The sequence below is a fragment of the Parus major genome, chromosome 5 (assembly GCF_001522545.3).
Source record: "Parus major isolate Abel chromosome 5, Parus_major1.1, whole genome shotgun sequence".
NCBI lineage: Eukaryota > Metazoa > Chordata > Aves > Passeriformes > Paridae > Parus > Parus major.
In genome coordinates this window covers 40,897,559-40,917,531 of record NC_031774.1, presented here as the reverse complement: position 1 = coordinate 40,917,531, position 19,973 = coordinate 40,897,559, and the positions used below count along the sequence as shown (strand labels likewise).

General features: G+C 40.1%; 1 protein-coding gene across 12 annotated transcripts in view; it reads right to left on the bottom strand.

The window, feature by feature from the left end:
- The window catches only part of NRXN3 (neurexin 3), a 964,547-nt gene that overhangs the window by 683,804 nt on the left and 260,770 nt on the right, over positions 1-19,973 (bottom strand). For all 12 annotated transcript variants that reach the window (XM_015631171.2, XM_033514971.1, XM_015631158.2 and 9 more), the window contains one exon: positions 13,969-14,130. In XM_015631171.2, coding sequence (XP_015486657.1) covers positions 13,969-14,130 — 162 coding nt within the window. The remainder of the gene's footprint in view (positions 1-13,968; positions 14,131-19,973) is intronic.

Below are 19,973 nucleotides of genomic sequence, written 5' to 3'. Positions count from 1 at the left end.
CCTCCTGCCAACATGAGGCACTCCAACCTTTGTTCAACTTTTGCGTGTCTGTTCCTCCAGCTCTTCCTAACACATCTCACTTCCACATCCACACATTCCTGCACCAACCTGTATGGCAAACTTCACACCAAACTGATTCTCTGCTGTGAGACAAGCACAGCTTCCCCCTCAGCTGTGTACAAGCCTTCAGGAACGTGACCTTGCGATGCAATACTTGCAACGAAGGGATTATGTGTACTACGGCCCCTGATGGGTTGTGGCACACTGCAGTTAATAGAAGGCAAAGCAAATGGAACATCAACTCTGAAATACTGCAGGGAGCCTAGAAATGGTGTAGCTGTACCGGGAAATATTTAAACATAAAATTCTCCATATTATATTGGATCAGTATATATCTATATCTGAAAACCACCTCCTCAAATACCCAAGCAAGTCTAACAGAGCATCTATGTGGCAATACCCACACATAAAATCATTTCGCAGACTCCACTTATCTGGGGCTTGCGGGAGTCTGCATGCAGAAACTTATGTCTTTGTATTTCATATACCATCAATAATTTTTCTTCTGTGATTCTCCCAGGCACAGTAACATCCCATGGCAAGGACTTCCATGACTTTAATTGCCATCATATTTCTTTTTGATTGTTCTGAAGCTCTCCCTGCCTTTGTCTTTTGAACTTACACTTAGTCCCTGTATTCAAAAAGAAACAGAAAATACGCTATGATTCCCTACTCTCATATCATTTTTCCATCAGTTCAGTTACAAAGAGCCCCAGGCTGTACTGACAGTTCTTCTGTAGAAGTCTCTCTAATGACCTTTGATGATCTTTGTTGCCCTTCTCCCCTTTCTGAGATTAAAACAACAGGATGACAGTGTCAAGTGTGATTGTATTTAATGGCATCATTACATTTTCTGTTTCGTTCTTACTCCCCTTCCTAGAAATGCATATTTAATGTGCTTACTTGCCCAATACTGACCACTGAGCAAATATTTTTAACTAATTATTTAATAATACATCAGAAACAACTCCAAGTCCATCATTGCATATGCATAATAGGGATTTTTTTCTCTCCTGCCCAATACAAACACCTCAATTTGTGTTTAGACACATTTAATTTAATCTGCTATTTATTTGTCCAGATATTCAGCATTAGTAAGTCATCCTCTGCAGTTCTGCAGACAATCCTCACCTGAAAATTGTCATATTCTCAGTAGAATGTATGCTGTCTTCATCCACATCCCTTTCCACTCATAATTCCACTAATGTATCTTCAGACCTCAGCATGGATCCCAGAAGTCTTTCCACTAGAGCCTTCCCATGAGAACTATTCAGTGCATTCTGTTTATCCCATTCTGGTTTTTACTTTCCAACCAGTTCTTCCTCTGTGCCCAAGACCTTCCTTCTCTGTCATTGCTTTTTCAGTTCCTGAAGAGCCTTTTGGTGGGACACATGACTGAATGACTTTTGAAAGCTAGACTACATTTGCCAAAACTCTTCTGACCATATTGACCATATGTTGACCATACAACTCATTAAGGCCTCAATAAAACCAAAGCTCCTGTCTGTGACAGCTCAAATACAATGCCAATACTATTAAGTCCTTGGCACCACCATAAAAGCTTGTCTGCTGCACTCCAGAGGAGGAATATTTGAGGAGGCAGTTTTCAGATCTAGGCCTTTGACACAGCGCTTCACAACATCCTTCTCTCTAAATTAGAGAAATATGGATTTGATGGATGGACTGTTCAGTGGATGAGGAATTGGTTGTATGGTTGCCTTCAAAGGGCTGTGCTCAATGCCCAAATAGAGATCAGTGACGAGTGGGACTGTGACTGTTCAGTGCCTCCATCAATGTTTGTTTTCAAGGTGACATAGTGCACCTTCAGCAAGTCTGGAGATGACACCAAGCTGAGTGGTGAAGCTGGCACACCTTGAAGAATGGGAAGCCATCCAGAGGGACCTGCACAGGTTCAAGACATGGGCTCATGGGAACCTCATAATGTTTAACATGGTCAGTTGAAAGCCCTGGAGCAGGTGCAGAGGAGGGCCACAAAGATGAGCAGAGGTCAAAAACACGTCTCCTGTGAGGATGGCCTGAAAGAGTTCAAATTGTTCAGCCTGAAGAAGAGATGCTCTGCAGACACTTCATTGTAGCCTTTCAGTACTTAAGGAGAACTTCTAAGAAAGACAGAGACAAACTTTTTTGCAGTGCCTGTTGCAATAGAACAAGGGCTTATGGTTTTAAACTAGAAGAGGATAAATTCAGATTGGATAAGAGAGAAATATTTGATGATGAGGGTGGTGAGGCACTGTCACAGGCCTTCAAGAGAGGTGGTAAGATCCCTGTAAACATTCAAAGTCAGGCTGCATGGGGCTCTGAAAAGTCTGATCTAGTAAAAGATGTCTCTGCTCGTTGCAGGGTGGTTAGATTAGATGACCTTTAAAGTTCTCTTCCAGTTCAAACCACTGAATGACTCTTATCAAAAGGTGTCCTCATACATACCAAGTTTTTCCCTTAAACTCCAGTTGCAAAACCAAAGAGGAGACCAACATTAAATTGCCTTCCTCTGCTGGATGCACAGGCAAATCCAGCCTCCAGGAGAAACATGAAAACAGCTGTAATCAAGTTTTTAAAAACCATATGTGGTTTTCACATAGACACATAAGTCATACGAAGGGACAGAAGTGCTTTAGAAAATGCACTTGATGTCAAAGCTGTCCTTTGCATTATTAATGCATAACTTTAAGTGAAGCTCACAATAAGATGAAAGTTATTAACCTAATAAGTTACATGCATAATTAATTTCTCCTATGATATATGATTTGTGAAGTTGTAACAAAATGTGTCACAGAGGTTGTAAACATGAAAACTAGCCTGAAGCCAGAAGAGCTAAGCATATGCTAATTATAGAACATATGAAAAATACACAGTAAGAAAAAAAAAAACTGAGAAGAGAGAGGAAGTGACAGCACTGCATATCTATGTGGTGTACTAGTGTCAGTTATGAATAATAGGAGCTAGGCTCAGACAAGGAGGGACAAGCAAGCACACCAAACCAAAGGAGAATGGAGGCATTCAGTGTTCTCATCTTAGATGAGGCTAGTTTAGGACAAATCAGCCCTGGAATGTTATCCAGGGAAATGGAGGAAAGTGCTCAGTTAACAGCTTGCTTTGTTAGCTAAACACTGAAGCTGCAGAGGAAGAACCCATTCTTAAATATGAAAACACCATACACTTTTTTAGAGCTTTGCTTTGTAGCCAATTTCAATATTGTGATTAACTGTTTAACCACTATCTGGACAGAATAAATAAAGTGGGCATCCCCAGTAGCAGCTTCTACTTGAGAGAGATAACAAACACAATAGCCTTTTCCTTTAGAAGTGGCAAGTTATCACAAGGATCCTGGTTTTTCAAACTCTTGAGAAAGCTTTTTCCATTGCTATATGTGGTTTTTTTTACAGATCTTTACATCTTTGAGAAGGGTGATATGTCAGTCCCCCTCCTTTGAGAGGCTACAACCAACATTCCATTTAGTCAATGACCATAGGGGGTTATATAGGGCAGCTACAGAAATACACACATGGTCATAGCAGCACTAGGAGAACAGATTTCACTTCAGCATCTCAATGGTCTTCTCAAGAAAAACTGTTGTTTTGAAGACAGCCATAAAACAAGTAATAGAGTGTGAACTGATCTTAGTTAATTGTCTATTTGTTGGGAAGCTGTCCTAGCATCACTCAAGTTGAAACACAGGTGTAAAACCCATGTCAGAGGTGTGAGAGAACTGGTCCCTACATAACCAGAATAAGCACCTCCTCTACCCACTAGTTAATAGCTATATTGAGCTCATATTAGCTAAAACCTCCAAGCACCAAACCTCTCGGGCTCTGCTGAACTTTTAAGTCAGCAGTTAACAATACGAGGGAAACACTTTGATTCCCCATTTTGCTGCCCATGCAGTAATGCTGCCAGAGACTGGGAAAAATTTTGTCATCAGAGCCTGTTCCAGATTGTTCCAGTGGTTTGGCCAACCCAGCTGCAAACATGAAAACTATTCTGCCCTCCCTCCTAGCATTTCACAGCAATGTTTTAGTCACCTCAAACGTCTTGAATTCCACAGCCAGATCTTTTCTCTGATGGAAGTTCGGAAAGCATCAGCATATTTCACACCTGTTCAGGGTTTGAAACCAGCAGGAACACTTCAAAAACAAACAAACAAAAAAACTGGAAAAGGAACACTGGAAGGCAGCTGAGAAGCAGGATCAGAATAGTATGGGCTTGACCAGCCTTCTGAAAAATTACTGGCTTTGTTCCCTGTTGCTGCTGCTGCCTCATGTTGGTAAGTGCATGCAAAAGCAGATTGTCCGCCTACCTCCTGCCCCAATCAGGGGAGCATCTTGCCTCTGGCTGGCATGTCACTGCATTCAGCTGTAGTGAAAAAGGGAAATCTCAAGGACAACCAATCCAGCCAGGATGTTCTGCCAAGGTTGCTGTTCCTAGCTGAGGAAATAGTCCTCTCGATTTTTCTCAGCTAGAAAGAGAGAGAGAATGTACACACACACCCCCACCCCCATTATCCTAAAGCCCGCAGGTGCCAGCAATCCAAATAAACGTAGAGCAATTAACAGAATTAACACAGCTTTAAATAGCTTGGCACACCAGATGCGAACTCCTAGCAGGGTTCTATAAAATGTAAAGTTATTACAGATAAAACCATTAATCATCTGTTCAGACTTGTTCTAGATGCAAAACCCATTTCACTTAAAATGGCTAATAATCAGAAAGAAAGGCACAGATTTAACAGGAATGATTATGCCATTCTCAAGCCCCATTTCCAAATGCCATTTTTCATCTCTGCCACTGTTCCCAAACCTCTGTGTTCCCTCTGCCTGCTAATGCTGATACAGTAAGAATGCTTTGCAGGCATCAGTCACAATTACCTGTCAGGGTGCTAGAAATGAGACACCGCCTCTCAGCCTCTCCCATTTTGGACAGGGGAAGTTAGTGACTAGCACACTACGTATTGCTGCTTTCCTGGATGCAGTTGTTACTGTTCAGTTGTGTGTCATCAGCCCCATGCAGCTCACAGATAACTGATGCTCACTCTGATGAATTAAGTTGAACTCCTAAGATTTGTGCTTAGAAAATACGAGCATTTGAGTTTCCCCCTGCTGGCAATGTAAAGTCACCAGCAGCCACCATATGCAATGTAACAATCCTCCTGATATTCCCCTAAGACCTATTCAAATAACTCCCATTTACTACATCTATGTAGATAGCTACAGGAAGCAGGGGTAAGGGGCTGATCCTAATTCACCTTTGAGCCCTGATGTTACCATTTCTAACACTTCCTCTTATGGAACCACAGCTCAAAGAGCATTAAATACTGTAAGTAGCAATTCAGAGCTAAAATTGCATCCTTCCACATATCTATATTAATCTCATTGATTTTCTTAGGAATCTGGATACATGCACTGTTAATTCCAACTACATGAATTCTGCCTGTGCAGTTTAAAAAAAGGAGGGAGATAAAACAATCCTAAAGCACAAATATTCGGGGCAACAGATGACATTAACAGTAGACCAAACCAGAGAGCAGCAATGACAAGTAGAACAGAGAGCATATCAGAGACTACAAAACCTGCTTGTATTATATCAAGCCCGCTGCCTTCTCCATGCAGTTCAAATAACAAATGCTGCCCATTAGCTGCCTGCCCACTCCAGTGCTCCTCACAGCTCCTGACAGCTGGCTCACTGCCACAGAGGAGTGGCAGACCTGGGAGGAGTTTTCCAGCCCACTCACTCAACATTCAAACTTCATCATCCTTTCCTGCCTCCCTTGCTGGCACAGCTGAGCAGCCTGGATTTTTGTGGTGGGTAACAGCAGCTCAGTCTTTCCCACTGCCCACAACACATACGCACATTTCATGGCAGTACTCCAACTTTCAGGGTCAGTCTGCTGCTCCCAAAGAGGTGACACGTGTCAAGTAGCTGGAAGTGCCTGTTTTATACATGTGTATAAAACAGAATAGTCTTGCAACTTCTCTCATGTAATTTTATTTATATTAGCATATGGCAGTCCTGACTCTCCAAAACTACTTTCATTTGTATTTCTGTCTCACCAGATAAGGATGGATCCTTAGCAATCTCTTTAGAGCAACATAACGAGCAACAAATAAAAACATATTTCCTATTTCTTTTCAGTATTCATCCAAACCAAGAGTTTACTGATCTCAGTGAACTACAAAGCCTAATAAGGCAAAAGAAGCTCATTTACTTTCAGTCAAAGATGAGCATGTCAGACTTTGGACTGCTGAAGTTAAGATCACAGCACCCATTAGGATGGGCCCACATTTGGCTAACAGCATATGAGAAAGACAGAAAATCCTTGTCAGAGTAATCACCAGAGTATCACCACTGCTCTGCTGATGTCTTTGGACTCAGCTATGTTTGTCTATCAATATATCCTGTCTTAGTTTGCTCAGTCTTAAATGGGTAGAGATTAGACCACATATTTTTGTAAGGATTTTTGCTCTAATATTGAATAGTTACCAACTAACTTAATTATATGCACCAAACACAGGCTATATTGCTCCAATCCCCATTACATTTCCTGAATTTGTTCATATATGTATAGTTCTACACCTGTAAACACTCTCCTTTTCTGAACCACAGCCCATGGTAGATCCCTTGCAGCCACAGAAGCTCAGCAGGAGTTAGGCTCATTATGCAGGAAAGAAAAGCCTGATCCTGGTGATCCTGCTGCAAAGCAAGCACAGATAGCCACAACACCAGGACTGAGAGCCACATGCAGGCAGCTGAGGTGGGATTCAGTGGAGTGCTCCCTTACTGCTGTGACACACCAGCCCCCTGGAAACACTGCCCAGCAGTGACACCGACCTCTGCTGCTAGTTTCCTCCCTAGGCACCTGTCCCAGGGCAGCTGAAGAGAGTTGAACTGGGTTAGACCCCACTTTGGTTTAGCTCCATAGATTATCTTCAGCTTGTAAGTATGGTGGCAGTACATAGTTCAAACTGCCCTGCAAGAAGAAACCTCTTACACCTCATGCACAGAAAGATCCAGTTTCTATGTTTGCTCATCAATGCCTGCTTTAGAAGGTATGCTCAATCTACATACATACTCTGTTATTCAGACTTTGGCTATTAATTACTTTTGTCAAATTTCTAATAGTGCAGTAGGTTTAAGAGTTCAATGCCACTGAATTGTTGATATGTAAATTGTCCTTTAAAGTACTCCTCAAGAAAATATGTGTGTTCAGGCTGACCTAGAATGCCTACAAGATGCTGTTTGCTGACTGATAAGAATTCCAGAGAACAAAATACTATATTGTAATAAATGTAACCTTAACAAGAACCCATACTTTTAATTTGTGAATAGAGCTATGAAAAACAAACAAACAAAAACAAACAAACAAAAACCCAGCTTTTTACTTCTGGATTCATTATGGCTGTAGGATTCTACAGACTTTGCTATATGAATTGCATCAAAGAAAGAATTTTAGGAGCCTAGAGTTTTTTTCAGTACACAGTTGATAAAATAACATCTCCTCCATCTTCTGTCCCAAAGCTAAAAACTCAAAACTCAGTTCCTGTCTTTGGACTTCCCATGTTTTACTAATTGAAAAATAATTCTAGCACTTCATTTTCATACTCCATCCACTAAAGATTAATTTCATGAGGCAATTTAAAACTGTTGTCCTGCTTAACTGGAATACTTTTCATGGATCTATGAGATAATGAATAAATGTTCTACAGTCATGAGTACATTACTCTTCAACTTTTCTATGCATCCAGAAACATTTGATGAAAGAGAATGATCAGTAACTGAGGTTACCTTATGTTATTTTGCAACAAACACTCATTTAATATCATTACACCAGCAAAGCTCTAGTTATGGATGCATATAAGCCAAGGTAACCAAGTTCTTTTCTGTGTCATACAGGAAGCAAAGCAATAATGCTATCAGAAACCACACTTTGGTAGAGTAGGCAAGGGCTAAGCTACGTAAGGAACAGAGGCTTTGAATAACCCCTTAGCTAAAGCAAAGCTTCAGCTAATACAGAAATATCAAATGCAAACCATCACCTAAGCTTATAAACCTTACCCAATGAGAAAACACTATCATATTTCCCTCCCTATCTATTGGTCTACTCAGAATTCTCTCAGCATCTTGCCTGCTATCGTACTGCTCTCAATTTCCAAATGCCTCTGTTCCCACCTCAAAATTAAATCTTTCCAGAAATAAATATGGGGTTTTTTTCTTGTTAGCTTAAGAATGTCATCAGCAGCTACTAAAAATGCTGGCCTGTGTCTCCACTCTTGTGTGTTGCTACAACAGTGGTACTCAAAGACCTGATGAAGGCTTTGTGTTGGATGCTGTGCAGATGCACAGAGAAAATGACTGACACTCTTGACTCTCAAGACACACCGTGTACAGCTGCAACAGGAGACTAACCCACCACAGCAGCAGCAATGCAATTGGAAGTCTGAGAGCGAGAGGCAACCAGAAACTTTACAGACATCTAGATATGGAATCTTAGGAATCAGGGTCATTATAATCATCCTGTCTATTTGGAATGCTCTGGCAGAGTATTAATGAGAGACCAAGATAGGAACAAGTAATATTTTGAGGAGTAGAACATATTCAACCTTTGTCTGTGCTTGGACTGCTTCTACATAGTGCCATTAGCCTCTCCCTTTCTTTTTCAAATGTTAAATTCATTAAATACAGATAGGAAGCAGACAGGCCCAGACACAATAACTGGAGCAGCAGTATTGGATTAGTGTACGTGAGAAATTAGTGAATTACAATTAATGTTGTAACTTCCTCCACTGTACATCGGTGCAATCCCTACGCTTTTGATTCTTGATTCTCCTCTTATGCATTCCTGGGACTTCCTATCACTGCTCTGGAAGGGGATCTTGGGCACCCAAAATCTTTTGGGCTTAGGGAGGAGCTTTTGCAATGACAACTTTCTCTGTCTGCCTTTCTTCCTGTTTTTCTCTGCCTCCAGTTTTAGGCTGCCTTCCATCTCCACCTTTTTGCTCCTCCCAAGTGTGACACTGCAGTCAGAAAAATTCATCCTCAAACAGAAACCACATCATCACTGCACATCCAATAGTCCTGAAAAAGACCTGGCTTGCAGATAGCATCTGAGATTTACATACAGCAACTGGGCACATTCATGAACCATTTTGAAATCTGGCTCCTAGAAGTTAAATTGCAGACAGAAATGATCTAAGCTTTCACAGCTTTCTCCCATCACAGCCAGATGGTGCCTGACCCCTGTAATAATTTCTGCCATATTCCACCCATATGCAAGCCTCACTGCTTCCATCAAGCTGTTAGTACCAATCAACATTTTTCAGAATTGAGATTTTAATAAAGCATTGATAGAAAAATGTGAAGATTTCATAGATTCTCTCATGAATATCCATTCTATAGGGACCACCTTAGGCTCTTCTAAAGCATCTCCATCTGTACCATTTAAGTCCTGCTCCAAGTAAATCAAATCTGAATGGTTTGCTCCCTAACCCCAGGAAATATTCTGATCCTCTCTCTTCCCTAGCAATATTGGATATTGAAATACTATTTTCCCCTCTTTGCCCACACAGCTAAATTCCTACCCTGCCACTTTCCATCTCCATCCCTGATTACTAAAAACTCCTCCCTGAAGCCCTTGATTACATGCAAAACACAGCTGTTTCTTGTTCTTACTCTTTTTGGCCACACAAGTGCCATTCAACCCATTAATGGATCCTTTTCCCTTTCCACCTTTAGTCAGTGCTTCTCCCTTTTTAACAATCACCATTAAAGCACTGTCACACTTTCCCTGACACCCATTATAATTATTTCTGCTCAATTGTCTCAAGATGTGTTCCTGTATCTTCTCCTATCCTATCTCTATATCTGGTTTCATCCATGATAGGAAATATATCAGCTTTCCCCCAGATTTCTTCTAGAATGATTTCATCTTAATAATGAAGGTCCAAAAAGCCTTAGATTCTATGCAACTACAATGCAATGTCTGTATTCCATGCCTGTGCACTACCCTGTTTGCATATCCTGTATGACTATTCTCCAGTCTTGTTGCCTCATTTCAGTGTCAGCTGTACTGCAACACTTCCAGGATGGCTATGGAGAAATGGAAAACAAACATGGTTCACCACACAAAGGGAAATCTTTAATTCTGAAAAAACAGAGGAAAAATCCCAACCTGAACTACACATTAAATACTTGTATTTATGATTTAGGTATATTACTGCTAGCAACTTAGTCGAACATTTTCAATCAAAACCTGTAGCCCCAATGGAAAGAAGAGACATGAGAATCTATCCTGTAGTGAAAGGGGGTACCATTAGGTCAGAAAGTGTGTGACCTAAAGGAAACATTATCTAGATAATTAGATGTTTAGATTTTTTTAATTTTAGGAAATATTACATAGATACTGCAGCAGAGAATCCCTGAGACTCTTAGTTCCTTGCCAGGAACCTCCCAATCCCTTCCTGCTGCAAAGGGGCCGAGATGGTCACTAGGCTCTCTGCCCCGTCACTTCAGCACCTACACATCTTCTCAGAGGAAATGGGAAGGCAATGTGCCACTCAAGGAGCCCTCTTAGCCCCAACATGAGCAAATTTGTTGGCATACTCTGAGACAGATGCAGTCTAGATGAAATACAAGAGCTTACAGGGGAAAGGCGGAAAGTTTCAGCTCAAAGTCTGCATAAATCCCTTTATTTCCTAGAAAAGTGACATATCCCTAGAGGCAGTCTTGAGTGAATGCAGAGACCATTCAGCTTTAACACCTTCAAGAGACCAGTACAGGACCTGGCAGGATGCTCTCCACCATTACAAACAGTGCAATGCTGTGTCTCTGGTAACAGGCAATGACACAGCTAGGACTTGACTATGAAAGAAGAGCTTTGCTCTACTAGAAAGCATAAACTGAAAGGAACAATATTTGTTATTAATCTGCCCTACCCCTTCATCTAACTTTCTTGGCTTAGAATATCTTTGTAAAATATCCAAGATCCTCCAGTACTGGCTAATGAGAGACTGAGCATTCTTTTTGGCCACAGGGAAAAAAAATAAGTTTGACACATAAGCTATAGGGATTGATTTATGAAATATACTGACAAGCTACATAGAAAGCCAAGTAAAGTTCCCCATAGCCAGCTCTGGAACCAGACATTATAAGCACACAAGGACTGCAGTAATCCAGTTCTGCCTCCTCCAGGATCAAAGCTGGCTGAAAGCATTACTGGACCACTATTATAAGTGGGTTGCTTTTAAGAAGACTATAGCTCTAAAGCAACCATCAAGTTAAGACATCTGCTCATACACATCTCCTGTCATTGCCTAGTCAAGTGAAGATTACAAAGCACATTCTGATTATCTGTTTTCTTCCTCTCATTCTTAAGTGGTTGCTTGGGCTTTTCTTCTCACAGAACATTATGAGCCTGGGATGACTTTGTTGGCGGCTCTTAGCACACTGTGCAAGCTAACAGAATACAAATGATTATATAAATAATAAAGCTGCTGAAGATTTTCTTGTCACTGCTTTCTTTGCTCCATTGGCTTGACTTAGAGCACACATAAAAATGGCCTCTGCTAAGTGTTATGTTCATAGCATCCATAAATAAAATTAAGATCCTGATTTAAAGAGACACAAAGAAGCTGTATCTCCTCCTGATTTCAATCAAACTGGGATGCTCAGTGCCTAGGAAAGTCAGGCCCAAGGCTCTATAGACATAACCAGAAGAATTTGATCTCTATATGGCAGCTCGTATTCAAGCAGCTAAGTTTAATTTTCTATATACGATGCTCACATGCTCTTCTCTAGCATACATACATCCCTTTAATCCAGAGATCAGGCAGGAGAACAGCTTCAGATGCTCACAACTCTTCCTCACGTCAGAGGCTGGCACATAACATACAAACCCTGACACCACGAGTTGAGCATCAGTAGGATGATGACCTGTCAAGGCAATTACAGCCACAGAACGACATCTATCTCAGCACTGCTGTTTCCATGACTCCTATATAAGCTTTTATAACATTTTGTGCAGACATCAATATCTGTATGCCTATTAATCACAGTGATAATCACAAATAGCATTAGAAGAGAGAAAAAAGAAGACAAAAGATGACTGCAAGCCAGCATCAAAACTAAACTGTACCAAGTTTAGGATTTGGACAGAACTCATCTTTTAACTGTTCTGGTTGTTTTGTTTTGGGTTTTGTTTTTTTTTTTCCCCAGGATCACTTTTCTGGTTCCTGCTGCTAACCAGGCAGTCCAATCTCTATTACCCATGTGTGAATTTTCTCAATGCTATGGATTAACTATGTGACAAGTGCAGCCAGACAGAGTAAGACAACACAGTTTTCAGAACCAGCTAGCTCTTCCTGAACAATGCAGCCACTCAAGTGCACAGACAGTCCAGTGTAAGGACTTAAAGACCACAGCTGCCTGTATCAAATACTGTTAAGGCCACAGAATGACTTTGCCATGAGATGAGCACAGAATGGAGTGACAGGATAGTGCTAACTCCAGGCAGAGGTGAGATCTGGTCAGCACATCCTGGGTAATGCATCCAGACAAAACTTCCCATGGTGGCAAACTTTGTAAAGAAGCAATTTCTACACATACCACTGGTCAAAGATCACCTTGGGTTAAGGGACAAATGGCATCTATGACCACTGAGGGACCTCCCCACCTCCCAATCCCTTCCCCAGATATGCCTCCATGGATACTGGGAACTAGGACTGTAAATTAAGCCACCATGGCTGGGAACTTGAGATAAGATAGAGATGATTCTACTGTCCAAGTGTTATCTCAAGCCTAGGGGGAGGTAAACAAAGCTGTCAGAGGAGAATGTATAAGTCACAATGGTCATAAAGAATGCAGAAATTATGGGCCACAAGGAAAGCAACTGTGCTGAATCAGCCTGGACTGAGTAAAAGGTAATTCTGTCAGGGGGACACTGACTCACAACCCACTCAAGAAACCAACCAACTAAAAACCAGAAAGACTGAGCATGGGACTAATTAACATTAGAAGTGAGGGAATCATTTAACCAACAGAATAAAAGATGTGTGTAACCAATCTTTGTTTGCAAAGATACATAAATAGTGAAAAGTTTTGAGTGAACTCAGGCCCCCCCACCACTGAGAAGCCCAGGGTGAAGAAGGACCAGCAGCACACCACTGGATGCGTGGGTTGTCTGCTTAATTTGTCTCTCTCTTTTCTACTTCTTTTTATCTCTCTACCTCACATTTTATTGATCAATAAAATCCATACTATTGACTTCAGCATATGGTTTTGTTTGCACTTTAATTCAGGGAGAGGCATCTCTCAATCATATCATATCATAACACACAGTACACTTCATGTCCACATGCCACATGATTGCCATACCTCCCTTACACCCTCATGCTGCATTCTCCTTGCAAAATTTGCACTTTTTATGTTACCTTCAAGTTTAATTTTTCTGTTTTATTTTATTTCTGTATCTTCCTGGAAAATTCCATTCTAACTATACTCCCAGGTTAAATCCAGGACTTTAAAAGATATTCTAAATAAGCTTCTGATTACGATTTTTTCATCTCAAAATGCTACTTATCGATCAAAGGCCATTTGTCTTTTTATAATGGCTACTGCCTAAGTGCCTAGAAGATAGTAATGCTTTCTTCTGAAGGGCTAACAGCTTAGAGATCTTTCCTACTACCATGAGCATTTTTTCTGTAATCCAAGCACCAGAAATATGATTCTGCCCTTAGGTTCATGAGTTTTCCAGCCTTCTGATCAGCTGAATGACAAGTTTACCTTTACAGAGCCATTGCAGTTATCAGGATAAAATTAGGAATTGATTATGTAAGGCAGGAAAGAGCGATGACTTAAAAAAAATCAAAAGCAGATAGACAAGAATTAATTTGAAATAGTTACCTCTTTGAGGCAGCCCATGAAGTTATTGCTTACTGGAGACCCAGGTAAATCAGCAGTACTGGGGCTCCCTCCCACGTAAAAGAAGTCATCTGAGCCCAGCATGGTGTAGTCCTCCTGTGTGTAGCCCGTGGTGGTAAGGATGCCATCCACAGAGATTGTCACCTGTTTGAGGGACACAATGGACAAAGAAAATCCCAGCAATGACCTTACAATCCCAAACAGAACAACTTACCTCCCCTATAATTTTATGCCAGTTTTATTAAGGATTTTGTTGAGATTTGGTATGCTTTTTTTTTATTTAGTTAAGCTGAGCTCTATTTTCTGGTCTGAATTTTCCACAGAGAAATGCTTCAGCATCTGCTTTTCCCCTTTCTGGTGCATCAGCACTCTCAGGCTTATCCAGCAGCCTATCCATCCAGATGCTTTCCATGTATTCAGGCCAGAAAATATAACTGTCCTCGAAAGACATTTCTCATATTAGGTGATTTTATGATTAATTAGAATTTATTTTAATGATTACAGTTAGTTATGGTTGTTAGTAAAAAAAAAAAAACAAACACTAATGAAGACGAGGTTGGTATTTTTTATTTTTTAAGTTTCTTTTGCTCACAGCACACTGACGATCATGCATTCAGGGATAGGGGGAGAGGGAACTCACTTTCAATACATTATGGATGTGCATGCCATGTACCTGGAGAGACACACACCCACCACCCACCACAAACAAACAAAAAAAGAAAAAAAGAAAAAAAGAAAAAAAGAAAAAAAGGAAAAAAAGAAACAAATTTACAAACTAACCCATAACCAAAATATAAGCAGAAAATTAATCAAAATAAAATAAATCAAAATAAATCAATTGCACACCAACAAATGTGATAGAAGAGGATATGAGAAAGAGATAAAAAGCGTGCACACACTGCACTTTGACATGTCATGCCAATATATCTGAGGTCCAGAAAGAGGACAGGAAAAAAGCAAAATAGACAGAGGAGAATAAAAAGGGAGAGAAAACCATTTCGCACTCGCATGCAATCAAAAATAAAAATACCAAACAAATTCCATAATAACAAAAAAACTCAAAATGAAACAGAAATGTCCCCAAAATCTCTAACCACAAACACATGGAGGGTGAAGGGTGACAGAAGGAAAGGGTGGGAGAGGAGAAAGTGAATTTTATGTGTTTTGCTTAGATGTTGTTAGTGGTTGCAAGGGAAGATGGAGGAAAATAGATCGAGGCCAGGAGGAGACGGGCGAGTCACCAGACGTGGACATGCCATGCAGAGTGTGTACTGAAACAAACAACCGGCTGAGCTCCTGTTGGCCACGCAGGTAGAGGTCAGAGAGAGAGAGAAAGTGAGAGAGAGAGCAAGAGGGAGAAGGAGGAGAGAAAGCAGAGGGAGGGAAGTGGGGGAAAATCAGGAGAAAGAGGACAACTCTGGCCAGTTTGCCTGTAATAGCCATTGTCACAACAAAAGGGTGAGAGAAAAAGAGAGCCTTCACAACCACGGACTAGAGGCCCTGCCATGGTTCTGATCTAGAAACCGTCAGAGTCAAAAAAAAAACCCAACAAACTAAAAGCCAAGAAAAAAAGCCAAATGAAAACAAAAGCAAAATAAAGAAATCTAAACTCAAAAACAAGGGACAAAAAACCCCAACAATTTATCACCAGAAAGGAAAAGAAGAACTAAAGACAGAGGTGAAGAAAACAATGAAAGAAATGTCCAAACCCCATTTCCAGAAGAGCTGTGTTAGTTGCTTTTGATGCTCATATTTCTATTCAAAAATAAGAAAGAAAAAAAAAAAAAAGAAAGAAAGAAAGGGGGAAAACAACGTGTTTTCAATGAAATTGGAATAAAATTAAATAAAGCAGTAAGTATAAAGGAGGGGGGATAAAGAGCGGGTAAGGGGAGGAAAAGGCAGGTAACACACGGCAAACCCAAAAAAAGAGACAATAAGAATGATATCTACCAGACAATGTAGTTTGTTTACCATAGCGTGTCCAATGCCTGAGTGCTTTGCGGAAAAGGGGGAAGAAAGGAAATTAAAAAATCGTGAACAGAACGATTGTTAATTAAAATAACTAAAAGCAAAGATGAGTCGTTAGGGTGTTAGTACATTAGTTGGTTAGTAAAAATGACACATTGCATGAATGATCTAGTGTTAGTTTTTCAAAAAAAGGTGTGGGGCACCTGAGACACACAAAGTGAGAAAGAGGACAATATGACCAGGACTCTATGGGGAACCATGCCATCTAGACTGTAAAGAAACAGGGGGCTGCCTACTCTTCCCACCCTGGAATTAGTCATTAACTTCAACCCTCATACAAATTATCCAGACCTGAAGCAAAGTTAAAACAGTGCAATACTTACTCTTCAAATGCTCATCAGTGTGCTTCCCTCAAACAAGAACCTTACTCTCAGAGATATACAGACAGAATACACAGTTTGCCCCTTCAGCACACACCCAACCATGACTCCCCTTCATCCACCCACCACCACACCAGCTCCTCTTCCAAGCTTCTCTATCCTCAAGTGTTGCAGAATTTCACAACAAGGTCAGTATTTCCTGTGGCTGGAGGATACAGATGGAGATGAGTCCAAGACTCCGTGTCTTCCTTCCAAGTTTCCCAGTCTGCAGGTTTCATTACAGCACCTGAGTTTGTGACTTTCGGAAGAAGAATGTTACAATGCCTGTGCTTGGCTGTTTGCCTGTAGCTCACTTTTGTCATACAAGATATAGGAACTGAACCTCTCCTACTGCAGGGAGAGATGTCTCAAGAAATTGTGTAGAAAGAATTGTCACTTGTGTCCAGGTTGAAGACAGAAGATTGGCAAGATTTAGCATCCCTCCTGCTTCACTGCATCTCTATTTCACAGGAGCTAGGAGAATTTACCAGTCAGTTTGGTGTAGTAGAACTTTTTTAACCTGTCCCAAGGCAAGTGCCAACTGCTAGAACCTACACTTTGCTCCTTGTTTGTGTTTTAGAAGTTAAGGAACTAAAGGTCTTCATAGTAGATTTTGCATTGTGACTAGCTTCAGTGTGAATAGGGAAAGGGAGCCTGTGGAGGCTCCAAGTCCCTGTTCCAGTGAGATTTAAATTGGCAAGAATTATCCTAAATTACACAAGCAAATCTACTCTGCCGCATGTAAGAACCATCTGCTTGCAGGCTGCATAGCTGTGCTTTGACTAGGGAAATAGGTTTTTGAAGACCTTGTGGCATTAAGCATGAAGTCCCAAGGTTATTTGCCAATGGGAATGAAATAATACTAATACTCTGAACTTGGAAATAATGAGCACAAACTCCTGAATTCTTCACCAAGGAAGTCTTACTCATAGCAAATTGTCATGTTTGTAAATTTATTTTTAAAACTAGGGAGTTGGAGTGTGGGACAGGGAGAAGAGCATGCTAGAAACAAGACAGAGTGTCAGCAGCAGACATGAAGACAGACACAGGAAGTCTGACCTTCAGCCTCCTCTGCTCCTCCTCCCACCAGACCACACTGCCCCAGACATGCTCTGAAAGCCCAGTTAAATTCAGCTATATCCTATTGCAAAGTGAAGGTTTCTCGCAAGGCAGAAAGAAGGCTTAGTTTAAACTGAAATAATAAGATAAATAAACAAGGAGATTTGCTTTGACATTAACAATCACTACTCAAGGGAATCTGTGGATTCACTTGGTTTGTCTCTAAGGAGATTAACTGCTGTGATAGTCATTTGATCTAAAAAAAAGCAGCCCTTAGTACTCTCCCAGCTTAGCTACAAAACATTTAACAATTCCAAAAAGTACTGGGCAAAAGTCCAACTATTTAAAGTTCCACTCTAATTCTAGAAACAGACAAAAAATTATGCAAATCCTTCTCCACTTTCTCTTAGCCCCCAAAAAAGCAGAGGAAGAGATTAGATGGTATCCTGAAGCTGCTGATAGTCCATTTAGCTGGAGTTGCTTAGATTTAGATATTATTCTGGGAATTTCTAAATTATTGCTTCTAAAGTTCATTTTAAAGAGAAATACATCTACCTCCAGTGCAATATTTTTAACCAATTACAAGGAGGCTACTTATTTTTTTTTAAGGCTTCAATATTGAGAGGCAACATATTTTGTTGGGGTTTCATGTTTGGTTTTGTAATGGGTTCTTTTAAGGAAACAAGAGCACAGCTGTAAACAACTTTCTAGTGAACTATTCTGTACTGCAGCACTAGAGGTGAATTTATGTCAGGAAAGAAATAAAATCAATAATGTTTTACATATAAAATTATTTAGGTTATACAAAATTATATTGGATGACAACTTTTAGGACTATCATGGCTGTTCTGCCTAAAAGCCTCATCAATTCAAATATCTGGGCAGCTTTAGGTTCTGGGTCAATGTCTTAATTTTGAGACAGATCAAAAGTTAAAATGCAAGTATCCAGGGAAAAGATGACTAAAAAAAAAGTCTATCCTTATGGATATTTATTGGTTGAACTGTATTCTGTCATGTTTAACTATAGAATTGGACCTCAAATCACCTCTGCTAATTAAATGCAATTTCATTTGAAGACAGGCCTTTCTTTGCAAAGAGCCCACCCATCTCATTAAAACATTCTCTCTCTTGCCCAGTCAAGTTGGACCCCTTGAGAATTCAGGATCACTTACAAACATTCACATAGATTAGGAGGCTTAAAAATGTATGGTGCTGCTTAGTTGGCAGGGGACTACCTGCTTTCTAATAATCAACAAAGTACTGCCCTGGTCTCATCAAATACAAAAAGGCATATCAGATTTCCATTTTCTTGGTTCACTTCCACGGACCAATTAAAAAATCACTAGCTAAAATATTAAGAAAAGAATGTGACAGCTTCCCATCCACAGTTTTGGTTGTGACCCTTCACCTTCTGCTTCTTCAAGATGCAAGCCAATCCTGCCATGAAGCAAGGATTAATTTTGTTTCTGGCATATTTCAGTGGGCACTGAAATTGATTTGAAATGAAAAATAAAAAGTATGACTAGCTAAATTTGGCCAATGAGTTCTACTGAGATATTCAAGGACCAGCTCTTCTGAAGCTACCTAAAAATAAAAATAACCAAAACACATCAAACTAAGCCATATATTCTGACCTTTGAGACTGACAAACCTAGACCAGTTGGTGCATCTTCCTCTACTGCATTGATGGGTAAGGTTAAAAAAACCAGGATCATTAAGACCCATTTACTGCATAAGAAATTAAATTTTCATCTGCTTATAAACTATCAGAAACGGATTGATTATTTTCCATAGGTAAGAATTCTGTAGTCTCAAGAAAGTCTGATGACAGATTGTTTTTTCAGACCCAGACATCCTAAGCATGTAGAAATACAGGGTTTAGCATGGGGAAGACAAAAATCTTCAGCCCCAAATCCAAATATTGAAAAGAAAGACATGAACTGCTAATAACAGAAAAATTATCCACTGACCTCTTTTAGTAGACTTTTTCTGATTCCTGGCACTGATTATCCTATACTCACAGACACATTTGCTCTTAGTGTAAAATGTTACTACAAATTACAGTGTATAAATTTATATAAAGCTATTAAAAGTTGTGCTAATATTGACATTAATGAGAAAATAAACGGGTCACATTGTATTCACAAATTGATTTTTAATTTAATTTTAAAACTTAGTCTACAAGCTATTTCTTCTTCTCTACCGATCAGCAGGACATCAAATAGCTTCTATTCACCATGTAAACCTATTTATGATGCAGTGGATGGGCCTTAGTGACTTGATATATTTACCAGCTTTCAGAGCAAAGTTATTTAATTTTACCTTATCGGTTTATGTCTGAATTTATATTTCATGAGAAAGGCTTCAGAATTTTAAGGTTAGCCTACTACCAAATACGTCACCTGATGTAGTTGTCTGCTAGGAAAAGCAGCAGGTAGATGTGCAAAATTACAGTGGTAAAATCAGAAAAACTGTTCCAAAGTGGAATTGTAGGGTGCTGGATTGACCTGAGTTTGCTTGGGATTTTTGATCCTTCCACTT